General features: G+C 42.5%; 1 protein-coding gene across 1 annotated transcript; it reads left to right on the top strand.

Moving 5' to 3' along the window:
• Positions 1–1,660: 1,660 nt before the first annotated feature.
• On the top strand, positions 1,661–17,982 carry APOH (apolipoprotein H). The gene is made up of 8 exons (XM_032241931.1): positions 1,661–1,767; positions 2,467–2,643; positions 4,548–4,644; positions 6,520–6,596; positions 9,836–10,024; positions 13,016–13,195; positions 15,331–15,528; positions 17,827–17,982. The coding sequence occupies exons 1-8, from the start codon at positions 1,704–1,706 to the stop codon at positions 17,880–17,882; spliced, it is 1,038 nt and encodes a 345-aa protein (XP_032097822.1). The 5' UTR covers positions 1,661–1,703; the 3' UTR covers positions 17,883–17,982.
• Positions 17,983–19,138: the final 1,156 nt, after the last annotated feature.

Below are 19,138 nucleotides of genomic sequence, written 5' to 3'. Positions count from 1 at the left end.
AAGGAGCCCATCCACCAGGAAGCCATTTAAAACCCTCCTCCGTGTCCTCTCCTCTCAATATCAAGCACTCGGTTTGTAGCTGTTGCCAAAAAGTTCTCTTTTCAATTTTAACCTTTTTTCAAATTTTCTTTAACCGATGCCCAACCTGTTTGTTTCTCTCTCCTTTTCCCCATCTGCCTCAGACCTTGCTATATAGAACAACGTGGCACCTCCCGACTTCATTAGTTTTCTTTTTCTTCACTCGTCGAGGAAATTCTCTACAATAAAGCAGAACCTAGGAGTTATCCAGAGAACAAGAATATCCTTCCCCTTAGAAGGACAAAAGGGCAAGGACCACTGTTACTTCACTTTAGCGGCAGCACACACTACTCTTCTACCATGGAACACAGTGTTCATTACAAGTGTAGTTGAAGCATCATCTGCCTGACAGAGGGAGATTTCTCAAGCTGATGTGTCTCAAGGAACTTTAGATGTGTGGATATAAACCAAGGTCCCCAAATGAGAGCAAGCAGAGGTTATTTATTCAGAGCCGGCAAAGGAGGCAGCCATTAATAGTTGTGCCTGGCAGGGACTTAAAGTCAGGCGGAGGAGCGGGAATGCTTTATAATAGAGAAAAAGGAAGGCTTCGCGTGTGCTCCAATGGATTGCTGGTATGGGGAAGATGGAGGGAAACTAACTAGAAGTGGGGTGTTCAGGTGATTGGTTAGAGAAATATGTTTGGATTTCTCTGGTTGGCCTTAAGTTGGGCCAATTGCTGTAGAAGTTGCGGGTTTGGCTTTCTAGACTGGTTGCTACGGATGCGTGGATCAGAATTCTGTTTTTGTATATAGCCTGGACATTGTCCATTTAGATATAAATTTTTTTAAGAGCAAATCATATAGAAGAGAACCAGTGAATCAAGGACGTGCCCACCACCGGAACCCTCTCAAGCCACATCAGCATTCGTCCATTCTCTTGTCCTGCTCAACGTTTTTTCTTCTTCAACTCCCAAGTTGTTCATTTCATTTCAACTTTCAAATTCCTGAGACAGATCTAGAAATCTGTCTGGACAGATCCGAGACATATTAAGAGTGGGTGAGCAGGACTTTGTATTGATTTGACATGAGAGCAGATAGAAGATTCAAGGATGGCCCTAAGGTCCTCACTGGGGCTACAGGAGCTTGTGAAAGAGGATGTTGAGCTCAGTTTTTAGGGAATTAGAGTTGTGATTGGCTCCTTGAAGACATTGTTTATAATCAAACATCTGAAAACTGGAACATCATTTTAGAGAGGTGGAGACGAGAAAAGAGAGTGTTCGTCCAAAGTTTATACGCCAAGGCTGTGGGTGAAACAGGAGCTTCGATTCTGGTGTTCCATCTACAACATACACAAAACAAAAGACGGAGAATGAGAAGTCCAGGCAACCCAGGAAACACCAAGTTTCTGTCAAAAGCAATAACCAACTGTTTTGTGCCGTTCACAAAAACGTTATGAAGACAGAAACCATCTCCCAAAGATTTCATAACAGAGCCGCACAGTGGAGAGTAAATGATTAAAGAATGTGGGTCTCAGAGTTCCATTCAAATAATGATACTTTATCTTCCTTCTATTTACAAAGATAAAAGTACACCAGAAAATGATTAATGTTTAAGCGCTTTTATATTTGCCTCTGTTTTCTCAGCAGAAGAAAACCACTTTGGGAGTGCCAGTGTGAGTCATCCACAATGATTTCTCCAGTGCTCATCTTGTTCTCGAGTTTTCTCTGCCATGTTGCTATTGCAGGACGGAGTAAGTACTTTTTGCTGTTGAAAAAATAAATATGTCCAACCCCCTAGTATATGTCAGGGATCCGTAATGATAACTAGGCCGAGTTTGGTGGCTCACACCTGTAATCCCAGCACTTTGGGAGGCCGAGGTGGGTGAATCATCTGAGGTCAGGAGTTCAAGACCAGCCTGGCCAACATGGTGAAACCCCGTCTCTACTAAAAATACAAAAATTAACCAGGCATCGTGATGGGTGCCTGTAATCCCAGCTACTTGGGAGGCTGAGGCAGGAGAATCGTTTGAACCCAGCAGGTGGAGGTTGCAGCTAGCCAAGATCCTGCCATTTCACTCCAGCCTGAGCAACAAGAGCAAAACTCCGTCTCAAATAAATAAATAATAACGATAACTAAATTCTCTTTAGAGTGGATGCTGGAGAGACTGGATTGATACTGATTCTTTAATATTGTTATGTGTAAAGCTCCTCTGTAAGATATGTAACCAATGTAAGCCTCAGCATACTGACCTGTAAAATGGGGATAATTATCGTACCTCCTTCAAATCGTAGTTGAGGAGATTAGATGAGATATTGTATATGAGGTATTTGGCATGGAACTTGGTATACTTATAATTGGTAACAGTACACACATTTTTCATTTTTGGACTTAGCTGAACTTTAAAATGCAAATAGATTGGTTACCCCATCTGCTTTGTGCCCTCTTTCAGCTTGTCCCAAGCCAGATGATTTACCATTTTCCACAGTGGTCCCATTAAAAACAACGTATGAGCCAGGAGAGGAGATTGTATATTCCTGCAAGCCGGGCTACCTGTCCCGGGGAGGGATGAGACGCTTTACTTGCCCTCTCACAGGAATGTGGCCCATCAATACTCTGAAATGTACACGTAAGTCAGCACCTTCTCTCACATTCTCTCCCCTCATTTGGATTCTGGATGTTTTGGGGCAGTAAGCTACTTCGCATGCTCAGAGTGCAGAGGGCCAGTAGACACTGCAGAAAGGCAGGTTGGAGAGAAATGAGATGGTCTTGGGGGGTTCTCTACGTCCAAAGAGAGTAAGGGTAATAGCTGCTATTGATAGAGGAGGGTAAGATCCTTGCCTGGAACTAGGGCAGGTTTAAAAATGAGACCTGGCGTGACAAAAGGAGAAAGAAACACTACAGAAGTTAAAAGAATGGTGGAGAGACTTTGAAATGTCAACTGATGCCAAAGAGACATTTGAAAAAACAAAACTTGAGGAATCAGCGTATCTTTGGACTTTGTCTGAAAATGAAAGCAGACTTAATAGTTACTGAAATGAATACAAATTTCATCTACATTATGTATATGATATAAATTATGATAAAATACAAGAAAGTATATTAAATTAAATAATATAATGTAAATTATATCAATCTCACTATAGCTTTATTATAAATGGTTGCTTTTATTTATTTCTTAGAACATGGTTCTATGATATCATGCTAGCAGTATTCTTTACAGTCAATCATGCAATCAACCAGATTGAATTCACAGTAAATTCAATTATTCATAAACGTGAAGCAGTAAAAATAGGCATATGGACCTGTCTGGGCTCTGGTTATTTTGGTTATATAAACATGACCTTTGTCAAAGTCATGCATGTTCATGCAAGTTGATTTTACTATGCTTTCTATTTAAAGAGTCTAAACATAATTTTTCTAAAAAGCCACTTTAACATCATTAGGGAAATTTTTTCTTTAAATCAGGGCCAGGTGCGGAGGCTCATGCCTGTAATCCCAGCATTTTGGGAGGCTGAGGTGGGTAGATCACCTAAGGTCAGGACTTCAAGACCAGCCTGGCCAACATGGTCAAACCCTGTCTCTACTAAAAATACAAAAATTAGCTGGGCATAGTGGCTCGCACCTGTAGTCCCAGCTACTCAGGAGGTTGAGGCAGGCGAATCACTTGAACCCAGGAGGTGAAAGTTGTAGTGAGCCAAGATTGCATCACTGCACTCCAGGCTGGGTGACAGAGTGAGACTCCCTTTCAAGAAAAAAAAAAATCAGCTATAACCCTGGAACACTAACAATTTTATTTTTTTATTTTTCATGCATATACATCTGCATCATTGCAGAGAGTAGGTATAATTTTGTATTTTTCTATTTTCATCAGCATAAAAATTGTATCTTCACAAACTTCACAATTCATATTTTATTGGCTACGTAACAGTTCAACTGTTGATTTACCATGAGTAATTAAAACTGTCCCCTGACAGTGAACACTTAGACTGTCTCAAATTTTTTTTTTTTTTTTGAGATGGAGTCTTGCTCTGTTGCCCAGGCTGGAGTGCAGTGGTGTGACCTTGGCTCACTGCAACCTCTGCCTCCTGGGTTCAAGCTGTTCTCCTGCCTCAGCCTCCCGCGTAGCTGGGATTACAGGTATGCACTATCATGCCTGGCTAATTTTTGCGTTTTTAGTAGAGATGGGGTTTCACCATGTTGGCCAGACTGGTCTCAAACTCTTAACCTCAAGTGATCTGCCCACCTCGGCCTCCCAAAGTGCTGGGACTACAGGTGTGAGCCACTGCGCCTGGCCTGTTCAAATTTTGTTATTAGGAGAAACAGTGTAATGAACGCTTTGGTACATATGTCACTTGTATCATTTTGAATTGCTTTCTCAGAATAGTTACCAGTAAAGTTACTGAACCAAAGGATGAAAATGAATGTATACGTTTTATTTAATGAAAAATCCTATAAACAGAAATTTACCTGTTTATCTTTTTTTTAAAAAACAAAAGTAACTTTTTTTTTTTTTTTACCTTTATATCACAGCCAGAGTATGTCCTTTTGCTGGAATCTTAGAAAATGGAGCAGTACGATATACAACTTTTGAATATCCCAACACAATCAGTTTTTCTTGTAATACCGGGTAAGAACTTTCCTGGGACTGAGCAGTTAACAGAGAGAGCATATTTCTGTATCCTTAAGCTAAACATCAGGGCTGGTCCATATTTTGTTTTCAGGCTTTAGGTTGGATTTGCCAAAAGCAAATCGATTTTAGTCCTGCTTTTAATACATCCTACAGTAGTATTGAGGGTGCGGTAAAGATTGGAGAATATAACGACTAATGAAATACGAAGCCAACACTTTAATTTTTCTGCTTCTGATTAATTACCTATCAGAGGAGGTACACTGAAATGATTTGGAGGGCCGAATCTTGGCATAGGGTTAAAATACTTTAGGAATAAGACTTGGGCTTTAGGTATTAGGCTAATTTGATTGAGGAACCTGGTAGTCTCTAGAAGAGAATTCTATGAAGAAGGCTGGGAATGTGACGATGGGGGATGCGATGCAGTGCCACATCCCCAGACAGCAATCACTTAACGGTGGGCACAGACCCACAGGGAGAAAAGGCATCCTGTGACATTACTGAGAGCACATTGGCTATCCATTAGGGTAAGTTTCTACTGGGATTGGAGGTGAAGAAATACTGCATGTGAGAGAGAAATACACACCTTTCATCTGAAACACAAATTTACCAATGGGTCTGAAAACAAGTGACCTTAAAAAATTGGCTTCAAAGATAGAATGTTACATTTTCTTCTTTTTCTTTCTTGCTTTTTGCTCTGTCACCCAGGCTGAAGAGCAGTGGTGTGATCTTGGCTCATTGCAGCCTCTGCCTCCCAGGTTCAAGCAATTCTCCTGCCTCAGCCTCCCAAGTAGCTGGGATTACAGGCGCCTGCCACCACACCTGGCTAATTTTTGTATTTTTAGTAGAGAAAGGGTTTCCCCATCTTGGCCAGGCTAGTCTTGAACTACTGACCTTGTGATCCATCCACCTTGGCTTCCCAAAGTGCTGGGACTACAGGTGTGAGCTCGCTCTTTTCTTTCCTCTTTCTTTCTTTCTTTCCTTCTTCTTTCTTTCTTTCTTTCTTTCTTTCTTTCTTCTTTCTTCTCTTCTCTTCTCTTCTCTTCTCTTCCTTTTTCTTTTTTTCTCTTTCTCTTCCTTCTTTTTCTCTCTCTCTGTCTCTCTCTTTCTTTTTCTTTCTCTCTCTTTCTTCTTTCTTTCTCTCTCTTTCCTTCCTTCCTTCTTTGTTTCTTTTGTTTGTTTGTTTGACCTTGCTCTGTCACTCAGGCTCTAGGGTGCAGTGGCACGATCATGGCTCACTGCAGCCTCGACCTGCTGGGTTGTTGAATCCTTTTGAATCCTTCCTCCCACCTCTACCTCGCAAGTAGCTGGGACTATAGGCCCTCGCCACCATGCCCTGGTGATTTTTCTGTAGAAAATGGGGCTTCACCACATTGCCCAGGCTCAAACTATTGGGTTTAAGTGATTCAGCCTCCCAAAGTGCTGGGATTACAGGCATAACCCAAAGTACCCAGTCAGAATGTTATATTTTCATTGGAAATAGACTGCATTGTTTTTATACATTGGTGTCAGTAGGCTCTAAGGAAATGAATAGCGGAGATTACTCAGTGTGATTCACTTCTGTCATCCTGAAAAAGAGATGGTTCTTTGCTTTATGTAAGAAGCCGTAATCTTGGTCAACTCTTTAAAGATGAGGGACTTAGGGGTTTGGCTTCTCCACTCACCAGCTGTGGAAACCTGTAGTGATTCACCTGCATCTTTGGCTGGGAGACTCCATGAGCCATGGATGAGTGCTGGGATCCTCAGGAAGTCAGCACTGTAAGATGGAAAAGAAGTCAATAGCATGAACATAAAGCAACGCTCAACGGAGAAGATATTTGAGATGTCAGGGATGGAGTATTTTACTCCTTGATAGGTTGAATTTTCCTTTTGCAGGTTTTATCTGAATGGCACTAGTTCTGCTAAGTGCACTGAGGAAGGAAAATGGAGTCCAGAGCTTCCTGTCTGTGCTCGTAAGTCTGGGGGGAAGGTAATTAGCTGCTTTGCTCGGAACTTTCCTGGTTTTAGCACTGGAAGTCTCACATCTGGAAACTCTTCAGTCCCAGCTCAATGAGATGAATGGTCACTCTTGTGGGGGATGTTCATCCTGATCTCTTGGCCTCGAAGATGAAACAACCACTCTGGAATGACAGGAGGGAGGCATTTTACTTACGGACATGTTCTGTATTCTCCACCTGGTGGTCACGACTCTTTCCAAGACAGTCATTGCTGGGTGTGTTGACACCAATGCTCTCATGGTGCTTTGGAAGGGGCTTTGATATGTGTGGCTTTAGTCTATCAGGGACTGTCACCACTTAACTAGGGGAACTTCTGCAAACAGGGAGATCAAACAAACATCTTCCTCCCACTCTGGAACTTCATTCCTTTATTGATTCAGTTATTCAATAAACATGAAGGCCGGGTGTGGTGGCTCACGCCTGTAATCTCAGCACTTTGGGACCCCAAGGTAGGTGGATCAAGAGGTCAGGAGTTCGAGACCAGCCTGGCCAATATGGAGAAGCCTGTCTCTACTAAAACAAAAAACAAAAACAAAACAAAACAAAATTAGCTGGGCATGGGGGTGCATGCCTGTAATCCCAGCTACTCAGAAGGCTGAGGCAGGAGAATCGCTTGAACCCAGGAGGCAGAGGTTGTGGTGAGCCGAGATCGCGCCATTGCACTCCAGTCGGGAACAAGAGCTAAATGCTGCCTCAAAAAACAAAACAAAACAAAAAACAAACAATAACAACAAAAAAAAACAGGAATTGAGGGTTTGTTGTATGCTGGATTCTGTTGTTAGCACTGAGGCTGTAAGGCCAAAGGAGACAGCTCTACCTTCAGAGAGTAAGCCTAGTGACGAGGAGGAAAGTCACCCTCACAGTAAGCTAAGAACCCATCAAAGGGGCTTGCATCCTAGGAGCTGATTGGCATTTCTCCAAAAAACACTGATGTTTTTTCAGATGATTCTCAGCCAAGCTGTCGGAGTCATCTCTGGGCTTTGTTTATTTAGGGAAGGACATTCTTAGGTTCCCCAACTTGTAATTTACACATTTATTTTTATTTTTTATTTTTTGAGACGAAGTCTTGCTCTGTTGCCAGGCTGGAGTGCAGTGGCGCAATCTCGGCTCACTGCAACCTCCGCCTCCTGGGTTCAAGCGATTCTTCTGCCTCAGCCTCCCGAGTAGCTGGGATCACAGGCATGTGCCACCAAGCCTGGCTAATTTTTGTATTTTTAGTAGAGAAGGGGTTTCACCATGTTGGCCAGGATGGTCTCGATCTCTTGACCTTGTGATCCACTGGCCTTGGCCTCCCAAAGTGCTGGGATTTACAGGCGCGAGCCACCATGCCCGGCAAGTTTATACATCTTTGACCAGGAGGCCAAGGCATTATAATACTAGTTATAGTTCTTCAACATTTCAGTGAGGTCTGTCCTTAGTAAAAGCAAGTGGAAAGTAAAGCAATTTCAAATAAACATTAGTTTAAAAAAAACTGAACAAGCAAAAATAAAAGCTTTGAAGGGATATGAAGTAAAAATTTTCACTCAGCAGTAAGAATCACCATGGTTCCTATAGTTTTCATTTAAAACAGATTTATACTAATTATGTAAATTTGCCTCTTTATTTACAGACAGGGTCTTGCTCTGCTGCCCAGGCTGGAGTTCAGTGGCATGATCACAGCTCACTACAATCTCCTCCTCCCAGGTTCAAGCGATCCTCCTGTCTCAGCTTCCTGGGCAGCTGAGACTATAGATGTGCACCCACATCTGGCTAATTTTTAAAAATGTTTGTAGAGACAGGGTCTTGCTCTGTGACCCAGACTGGTCCCGAACTCTTGGTTTCAAGCAGTCTTCCTGCCTCCGCCTCTAAGAGCTCTGGGATTACAGGCGTGAGCCATGGTGCCTAGCCATAAATTCACTTTTCAAAAGGGTTATAAATAGAAAGACTACTTTAGCTTTAATCTAATTTAAATGAGTATTTCTCATACTTGAATGGACATATGAGTCTCCTGGGCATCTTGTTAAAATGTAGATTCTGACTCAGGCATCTGTGGTGGGGTCTGACCTTCTGCATCCCGGCAAGCTCCCAGGCAATGCACATGCTGCTAGCCCTTGGACCACACTTTGATCAGCAGGGATCTAGAAAGTTCAAGGTAAATCACATTTTGGTCAGCACCATCTTCTATTACGCTAGTGTAACTTTCCTGGAACTTGTTGAAGCTCCATATTACTCAGGTCAGGGTGACAAGCCACTGCTCTCTCTCTGGGTTCCTGAAGCTACTTGGGTAAGCTCCTTCCATACCAAGAGTCCAAAAGCAGGAAGGTAGTCTAGAGAAACAGGCTGAACAGGTAATGGAGCGCATTCCCAAACAACTATGTACCAAGTTACTGTCACCAGCCATTATTTTAGGATGGTCCCTTAGCACCGAGGGACCAATTCTGCCTTCCAGAAGTATCTTCCAAGGTAGTATTTGAATCAAAGATTTTTGAAAACCTAACCATTGTGTTGTTGCAAAAAGCAAATTATTCGTGCCAAGACTTAAATTTACTTCATTTTTTGGTGTTTTGACTGGTGTGGATTTCTGATTTGAGGGTCATATTTTCTTTTCTTTTTTCTTTCTTTTCTTTCTTTCATTTCTTTCCTTCCTTCCTTCCTTCCTTCCTTCCTTCCTTCCTTCCTTCCTTCCTTCCTTCCTTCCTTCTTTCCTTCCTTCCTTCCCTCCTTCCTTCCTTCCCTCCTTCCTTCCTTCTTTTCTTTTTTTTCCTGAGACACAGACTCACTCTATTGCCCAGGCTGGAGTGCAGTGGCACAATTTTGGCTCACTTCAACCTCCTCCTCCCAGGTTGAAGCGATTCTCCTGCCTCAGCCTCTGGAGTAGCTGGGACAACAGGCACACACCTCCATGCGTGGCTCATTTTTGTATTTTTGGTAGAGACTGGGTATCACCATGTTGGCCAGGCTGGTCTGAAACTCCTGACCTCAAGTGATCTGCCTGCCGCAGACTCCCCAAGTGCTGGGATTATAGGCGTGGGCCACTGTGCCTGGCGGGTCATATTTCCCTAACAGGCATCCACAAGTGACGATTTTTACCCCGGTAATTTGATCAGTTTGGATTTTCTCAAGTTTATCCTTAGGGTTTTTTTTTTTTTTCTGTAAATAGTATATTTTATAGTCTTAACTGTTTTCATAGAAATGATAGTTCTTTCTTTTTCCAGCTGTCACCTGCCCTCCACCATCCATACCAACATTTGCAACACTTCGTGTTTATAAGCCATCAGCTGGAAACAACTCCCTCTATCGGGACACAGCAGTTTTTGAATGTTTGCCACAACATGCGATGTTTGGAAATGACACAATTACCTGCACAACGCATGGAAATTGGACTAAATTACCAGAATGCAGGGGTATGTGCAATAAGACAAAATACATATGATAGGACAGGATCCCCTTTTTGAAAGGTATTGAAAATTTCGACTGTCATGGAGTGTTTCCAATGAACTCCTTCAACAGCTGTTTATTGAGCATCTACTATGTGCCAGGCAGTGTGCTGGACACTGGAGATTCCAGATGAATGAGACCTGGTTTCTGACCCAAGGGTATTATAAATAATGCAATGAACTATCTGGAGCTGCCTGGGACAGCGTCCTGTAGGTGGTGATCCTTGAAATGGGCCTTGGAGGAGGAGTAGAGAATGAGGAGAAGGCATACCACATGGGGGCACAGCATGTGCAGACAGGGCGGCATGAAGGGCAGGATGTGTCCATGGAGAGCTGAATATTTCAGTGAGGCTGGTGAAGTTCTCTTCTGGGTGAAGTTCCTAGATTAGATTGGAGAGTCCTAGGAGACGAAGGTAAAGCCTGGGTTGCAGTCTGATTGTCATACATTTTGAAAATCTTTACCCAAGTTTAAGAATCACAGAAATATTTGATTTGTAAGAAATTATGAAAATTATTTATCCTTTAACTTGATCTGTCATTACTATCTTTGTCAGCTGCATAACAAACAGACAAATTATAAAGTTTGCCATGTGCACAAAGAGTTTTGTTTTTGCTTTTGATAGAGTCTTGCTCTGTCACCCAGGCTGGAGTACAGTGGGCGATTTTGGCTCACTGCGACCTCTGCCTCCAAGGTTCAAGTGATTGTCATACCTCAGCCTCCAGAATAGCTGGGATGACAGGTGCCCATCACCACATGTGGCTAATTTTTGTAGTTTTAGTAGAGACGAAATTTCACCATGATATCAGGCTGGTCTTGAACTCCTGACCTCAAGTGATCCATCCACCTTGGCCTCCCAAAGTGCTGGGATTACAGGTGTGAGCCACTGCTCCTGGCCAAGAGTTATTCTAACGAATAGTAACGTCTCCGGTGGTAGATATTACAGATATCCAGTGAATGATTCAAAACATAAGTGATTTTCAGCATGGGGGAGCTGCCAATAACAGTAGTAACTTGTGCCTTCCTGGGCACTCAGCTATGGGCCAGACACTGGTCTCCTGCTACTTTTGTGTCATCTGACTTAATTCACCTCGATATATCAATCAACTATTAATATGTTGTGACATAATATTTTCTGTTTCTCCATAAAAATATCCTTTTTTTTCCCCTTTTATTTTGAGAGAGAGTTTTGCTCTTGTTGCCCAGGCTGGAGTGCAATGGCACCATCTTGGCTCACTGCAACCTCCGCCTCCTGGGTTCAACTGATTCTTCTGCCTCAGCCTCCCAAGTAGTTGGGATTATAGGTGCCTGCCACCATTCCCAGCTAATTTTTGTATTTTTAGTAGAGATGGAATTTCACCCTGTTGGCCAGGCTGGTCTCAAACTCCTGAACTCAAATGATCCGCCTGCCTCAGCCTCCCAAAGTGCTGGGATTACAGACGTGAGCCTAGTCTCCTATAATTAAGAATAAGCCCCTGCCTCTTTTGTTGTCTTTCATTGACATTTTTGAAGAGTACAGGCCAGTTGTCTTGTAGAATGTTCCATAATCTGAATGTGATTAGATATTTACTCTTTATTAGATTTATGGTAAATATTATTGTTAAGAATACATTGTCACATTAGAAGGCACACAATGTCAGCAGTTCCATCACTGGCCATGCTTAGTTTGATCCTTAGTCAGGTGAGGTGTGCTAGATCACCTTTTGGTAAAGGCACTGCTTTTTCTTTGGAATTAGGAAGCAACTTATGGGTGATACTTCAAAACCATGTGAATATCCACTGTCGGGCAGTCATTGTAGAATCCAATAATGATCTTTGAATCTATCAGTTATGGCACTGGTGGCTAAAAATGGTGACTTTCTAACTCTATCTTTCCTGCTACATTTATTCACTGACTTCCCTCTATAGAGATGAGCTCTCCCTCCATCCACCATTTTTTAGTATTATTATAGACACATGGATTTTTTTTTTGAGAGGGAGTGTCACTCTGTTTCCCAGGCTGCAGTGTAATGGCACAATCTCAGCTCACTGCAACCTTCAACTCCTGGGTTCGAGTGATTTTCCTGCCTCAGCTTCCCGGGCTGGGATTGTAGGCACGTGGCACCACACCCAGCTAATTTTTATTAGTAGAGATGGGGTTTCACCATGGTGGTCAGGCAGGTCTTGAACTCCTGAGCTCAAGTAATCCGTCTGCCTCAGTCTCCCAGAGTGCTGGGATTATAGGGGTGAGCCCTGCATCTGGCCACATGAATTCTTCTTTTATTTAATATGTGGCAGAACCAAAATTGAGCCAAGCAATCTGACGCCAGAGTTTATGCTCTAAATTGCCCCCTTAAACTACCTCTGAGGGTATTGTGCTCCTGGCTCCAGCCTTTCTTTCTTGCACTGCAGCTCATAAGGACATGGATTTGGGGCTCTACTCTTGAGGGTCTGAAGGAGGCCAGGAAGCAGCACCATTTTTCTCTGACATATTTCATGCTGGCTTCTTTCATAGTCTGAATTGAATAACAGTAAGATTTACTATTTTAAAGCCAAATAATGGTGTCCTAAGTGTGTATGGGGTGGGGGTGGGGTTCAGTCTTTGCATTTTAATTTTATGGTTTGTTGATTGAAAGTAATAGACTTTGCTTTTCTTCTTTCAAACCCACCATCACAGACTGTGTAGAGATGAAGTTTGCAATAAATAATACCTTATGATTATATATGAAAACCCAGAGAACTTAGTGAAGTCTCATTAATTTACTTTCAACGTGTGGTTTCTTCTTTTTTAATATCCAGGGTACCATGAATATAAGAGAAATGGGGACAGAATTAAGCACAAGGTACCTATAAATTACATTCCAGTTACAGGAACACGCAGTGACTCGGTGTGATAGAGACAAAAATGTAATTATTTCATGACTATTGGATAGCAGCACTACTATTTATTACTAATATGTCTTACTGAATAAATGTTTTAGAGGTAAAATGCCCATTCCCATCAAGGCCAGACAATGGATTTGTGAACCATCCTGCAAAACCAGTACTTTATTACAAGGATAAAGCCACGTTTGGCTGCCATGATGGATATTCCCTGGATGGCCCAGAAGAAGTAGAATGTACCAAACTGGGAAACTGGTCTGCCATGCCAAGTTGTAAAGGTATGGAAATATAGGCAAGGTCCTAGAAGATCTCTTAATGTATACAATGGATCAGCTTTGCTTGCTATTTTCTTGTTCCAACACTTTTCCACCTGTTGCTCAGTCTTGGTAGGAAGCTACTGGCATGTGACTTCAGGACTCACATGTGCATGGGGAAGCCTCATGCTTAGGAAGCATGCTTGACTTTAAACAGCATGAAATAAAACAGATCCTTTGTAAGCACTGATGATATGGTGGGAGATCTGCAGGCTTTTAAAATTTGCTTCTATGTCTTTGCCTCTGAGCACCTTTATTTATTTATTTATTTATTTATTTTGATATGGAGTCTTGCTCTGTCACCCAGGCTGGAGAGCACTGGCATGATCTTGGCTCACTGTAACCTCTGCCTCCCTGGTTCAAGCATTTCTCATGCCTCAACCTCCCGAGTAGCTGGATTACAGGCACTCACCGCCATGCCCAGCTAATGTATTTTTAATAGAGATGGGATTTGGCCATGTTGGCCAGGCTGGTTTTGAACTCTTGCCCTCAGGCGATCACCTGCCTTGGCCTCTATAGAGAAGATCTTGCCTTCTGTCCGGCATTTTTTAGTATTATTGTAAACACATGGATTTTTTTTTTTTTTTTTTTTTTTTGAGATGCAGTCACTCTGTTGCCCAGGCTGGAGTGTAATGGTGCAATCTCAGCTGACTATACCCTTCACTTCCCGGGTTCGAGTGATTACGGCATGAGCCACCATGCCCAGCCCTTTTGGTGCTCTGTCTAGCCAAGGCTCTTCTCATTGCAAAAACCAACCACACATCCGAGTGAGTTCAAGGACATTGGAGATATTATAAGGAGGCAACAGGCAGTTGATCATGCAGGCATTGAAGATGATGAAATATAACTGGTACTTCTGAGGACTGGAACTGAAAGGCAGGAACTATTCCTAATTTTTCCATATCTCAAGGGCCTCTCCCACCTCTGTCTCTCTGCTTATTCATCTTGAGCATGGCTTGATATACACCAGATCCTCTCAGCTAAAGGAGTCATCACCAACTTGCAGCTTTTCCCTGAGATGCTGGTTCCTTTTGAGTTAGGTGTTTACCCTTGATCCCGTCAGTGTCATGCTTAAGCAAAGCAACAGCCTAGCATTAGAACTCTGCTCAGGTCGCTATGGGCTGGACGTTTAAGCAGAAAGAGGAACTCTGGGGCAGCAGGCAAGATGACAAATAACTAGCATCTCAGGCTACAGTTCTCTAGAAGCAGAGCCTGAGACAGGGATTCGAATACAGCTGATTTAGTGGGTGTCTCAGGAGAAGAAAGCGTGAGGTAGCTTTGAGAGGGTAAGGCACCGGTTCTCAAACTTGACTGTGCATCAGCAACATCTGGAAGGCTTGTTTTAACACAGGATATTTGAGCTCCACTTTCAGAATTTCTGATTTGGTAGATCTGAGATGGGATCTGACAATTTGCATTTATGCCAAGTTACCAGGCGATGATAATGCTGCTGAGCCTGGGAGAATTGTGGTCTCTGCTAGAATGAGGTTCAGTTTGATCCCACTGGGAACTCTGGAGTGTGAATTCCACCCTTGAGTTAATCCCACTGACAGCCAAGGGGACCTGATTTTTATATTCACTCATCAGCCATTGGCTTTGAGCTGCTCCCTTCCCTGACTCTGGGGGTGGTGATGGAGGTGGTTTACATAACCTCCTGGGAGAGGTGGCTTCCCTATGGCTGAAGGCACTTTTTCAGAGTATTTATCAGCTGTTATCGGCCAACACTCACGGTGACTGGCAGATAGATTCACCAGCTTAATGAATGCGATCTGAGAGGGCAGTGTAGGCTTACATGAAATGTCAATATCTGTTAGAAGTTTTTTTTCACTGAAACAGAGGCTCTGATGCTTCTGTTCTGACCTTCTTCTGTGGCTACTGAAGGGAAAAAGAAGACCATCTTGGAAGCTATGAGTAATAGTTCTGTTGATAGAGAACTGCAATTAGCAATCATAGTAGCATCACTTGCTATGTACATTCTTGGAATTTTCTTGCCTTGACCATTTTGTGTAGGAGTACTCATCTACTGTTTCAAATGCTATACTCTCTTTCAGAAAGATTTCCTGAACTCTTAAGTCCTGATTACAAATATTCTCTTTCAGCATCTTGCAAAGTACCTGTGAAAAAAGCCACCGTGGTGTACCAAGGGGAAAGAGTAAAGATTCAGGAAAAATTTAAGAATGGAATGCTGCATGGTGATAAAGTTTCTTTCTTCTGCAAAAATAAGGAAAAGAAGTGTAGCTATACAGAGGATGCTCAGTGTATAGACGGCACTATTGAAGTTCCCAAATGCTTCAAGGGTAAGTCTACACTGGAACGTTTAGCTAGGACTCCCACTTACCACTCATCATAATCAGAGCCTTTGTTATATAATGATTGTCAAAAATCAGGTGAGGCCAGGTGTGATGACTCATGCCTGTAATCTCTGCACTTTGGGAGGCCAAGGTGGGCAGATCACCTGAGGTCAGAAGTTCAAGAACAGCCTGGCCGACATGGTGAAACCCATCTCTACTAAAAATAAAAAAATTAGTTGGATATGGTGGCTATAATTCCAGCTACTCAGGAGGCTGTAATCCCAGCTACTTGGGAGACTGAGGCAGGAGAATCACTTGCACCCAGGGGGCAGAAGTTGCAGTGAACCAAGACCGTGCCGTTGCATTCCAGCCTGGGTGACGGAGCGAAACTCCATCTCAAAACAAAAACAAAAACAAACAAAAATCACCAGATGAATTTGGCCACTGGATTTTTAAAAAGAAGGAGGAGAGGGAGAAACAGTGATGAGAAGCAGTGAGCTGCAGATGGTGTGCCCACTTGCCTTCTCCTTTCCTCTTTTTTTTTTTTTTTTTTTTGAGACAGGGTCTCACTCTGTCACCCAGGCTGGAGTGCAGTGGTATGATCACATCTCACTGCAGCCTTGACTTTCTGGGCCCAAGTGATCCTTTCACCTCGGCCTTCTGAGTAGCGGGGATTACAGGCAGACACCACCATGCCCAGCTCTTCTTTGTTTTTCTATTAGAGAAGAGATTACACCATGTTGCCAAGGCTGGTCGTGAACCCTTGGGCTCAAGCAGTCCCCCTGCCTCAGTCTCCCAAAGTGCTGAGATTATAGGTGTGAGCTATGTGCCCAGCCTCTTTTCCAATTCTTTTCTGTAAAACTCAGGGTTCTGGTTTTATTCAATGAATGTTGAGGTGAATTATGCCATCTTGTATAATTTCAAGTTGAGCTTGAATAATAATGAACCAAATATTGAAAAATAAAAATATCTACCTTATCTTGCTCCCACATTATAAAGAACTCACCCCAGGTTACAAAACAACTCATGGCAATGATAATTGGTCTAAAGATCTAACGTTTCCCCCTTTCTCCAGCAATTCCTAGAGTTTAGAAAGTATCCATTAGAGCAAAGTATCCATTAGAGCAACATATTTTAAGGAAGATGGTACCAGGTTTGTGTGAGATAAAGAAGTGTGTAATGACCAGCATTTAGAGCTGCTAACCTTTCAAGGTTTCGGATTTAGGGTTTAAGTGTCTTTGGTACCAGGAAGTAAGAACCAGCCAGAGGCTGAAACTGTCATTGGCTCTAGGTTTAGAAATCTTTCAAAAATATTGACAATCTTGTTTTAGCAGCTGGGAGAGGACAGTAGGGAGCAGACAAAGCTAAGAAGAGAGGAGTCTGAGAGGTGCCCAGTTAAGGGGAGAGAAGGGAATGATAACTGATTAAAAATACCCACTTCATGGGGTTGTTTTGATTATTAGAAATAGGCATGACATGGAGTAATATAATTTTAATTATAAATAGTTAGAAACACACTGAATACATTGCAGTCGTTCAAAAGATAGCAGAGCCCTGGTAAGATGTTAAATACAAAATAAGACAAAATACGATAAGCTTAAATACAAATCAGTAGAAAAAATACTAGAAAAGAATAATTTTAAAAAGTCATAGCTTTGTTGATATATTTCTTCAGGATCTTCTCCCTTATGATCTTTAGATAGATGCAGTACCATAAAGGACCGATACATTTTTTTTCCCTTTAACATTGACTATTGTAGAGCAGTCTTCACTGTATATAGAACCTTTCATTTTATCTCTTGAAAGTGAGGGCCTTGGCCAAGCATGGTGGCTCATGCCTGTAATCCCAGTACTTTGGGTGGCCGAGGCGGGTGAATCACTTGAGGTCAAGAGTTCGAGACCAGCCTGGCCAACATGCTGAAACCCTGTCTCTACTAAAAATACACAGATTAGCTGGGCATGGTGGCATGTGCCTGTAATACCAGCTACTCAGGAGGTTGAGACAGCAGAATCGCTTAAACCTGGGAGGCAGAGGGTGCAGTGAGCCAAGACTGTGCCATTGCATTCCAGCCTGGGCAACAAAGCAAGACTCTGTCCAAAAAAAACAAAGAAGAAGGAAATTGAGGGTCTTATCATTTCCCTAATGTTTTCTCCCATCACTTAAACCTCACACTAAATGGTTTCATTCACATAATTACATGCACTCTATATACTTGTAAAATGTACTTGATTTGGTTTAGCAATTTAACACATTTAAGAAATGATTGTTTCTCTTAGAATGTTTATCTTTTTCTCCCCCAACAGAACACAGTTCTCTGGCTTTTTGGAAAACTGACGCATCAGACGTAAAGCCATGCTAAAGTGTTTTTCAGATTCAACATAAAATGTCACACTTGTATCTTGCTTATCCAAGGAACCTAATGGAAATTAAAAAATAAAGCTACTGAATTTATTGCTTCAGCCATTGCAGTGTTACTGTTCATGGTAGCTTACTTTTAGTTATGTCATCTGGTTAAGAAATGCAAATATTTGAAACGTTATCATTTTATGGCTGTGAAATTGACAGTATAAACAATTGTCTGGGTATCCCACTTTTCCTGTGCATAATCCTATTCTCAGCCAGGCAAGGTGGCTCATGCCTGTAATCTCAGCACTTTGGGAGGCCGAGGCAGGCAGATCATCTGAGGTCAAGAGTTCGAGACCAGCCTGGCCAACATGGTGAAACCCTGTCTCTACTAAAAATACAAAAATTAGCCAGGCATGGTGACGTAGGCCTGTAATCCCAGCTGCTTGGGAGACTGAGGCAGGAGAATCGCTTGAACCTGGGAGGCAGAGGTTGCAGTGAGCTGAGATTGTGCCACTGCATTCCAGCCTGGGTGACAGAGTGAGACTCCATCTTAAATAAATAAACAAATAAATAAATCCTGCTCTCAAGCACTTTCACGTAAAACACCTGCAAGACAATATTTTTCATAGAATGGACCACAGACCCCTCTCCCCCTGTTACTGTTACCTATCTGCTTACTTCAAAGAACAAGTGTTGTGCCCCAGACTGTCAAGAATGGCCCAGAATTCTGCATTTATGACAAAGTTTCCAGATAGTTCTTGTGTATCCTCAAGTTTGAGAAGCACTGCCATACAGAAGTAAACATGGCTTCCAGGTCAATAGGACTGGATTTGCATCCTTGATGCTGAGTTTACATAGCACCAAAATTTTTTTCTGTATCCACCACAATTCCATGACTCATCATTGACATCATTCCTTTGCATATATTCAACTCCCTTGCCCCTCTCTCCTTTGGTAGTGTTTGCTGGCTGAACTCAACCCTGGCGCTATCTGCCTTCCTTATGCCTGCACCTGAGGAGCTGAATGCGGCTGGAAAAAAAAGAGAAACTCACAATCATGCCAACAGGTCCCATTTTAAATTCATAAACACAACCTTTACATGGGCCTCCAGCTCTGCCTGAGAATCCTATCGTACTTCTCTAGTTTGTTCACTCTCTTACTCTCTAAAGTGGCTATTTCCCCTCTTAACCCTCCTGAAGCCACCTTCTTTCTCCTCACTCTTAGCTGAAAAGCTGGCTCCTTATTTCACTGACAAAATAGAAAAGATCG

The sequence above is a fragment of the Sapajus apella genome, unplaced genomic scaffold, assembly GCF_009761245.1.
Source record: "Sapajus apella isolate SASKATOON/1434 unplaced genomic scaffold, GSC_monkey_1.0 scaffold48, whole genome shotgun sequence".
Classification (NCBI taxonomy): Eukaryota; Metazoa; Chordata; class Mammalia; order Primates; family Cebidae; genus Sapajus; species Sapajus apella.
Note: the sequence above shows the minus strand (reverse complement) of the source record. Positions and strands in the feature narration are given on the sequence as shown.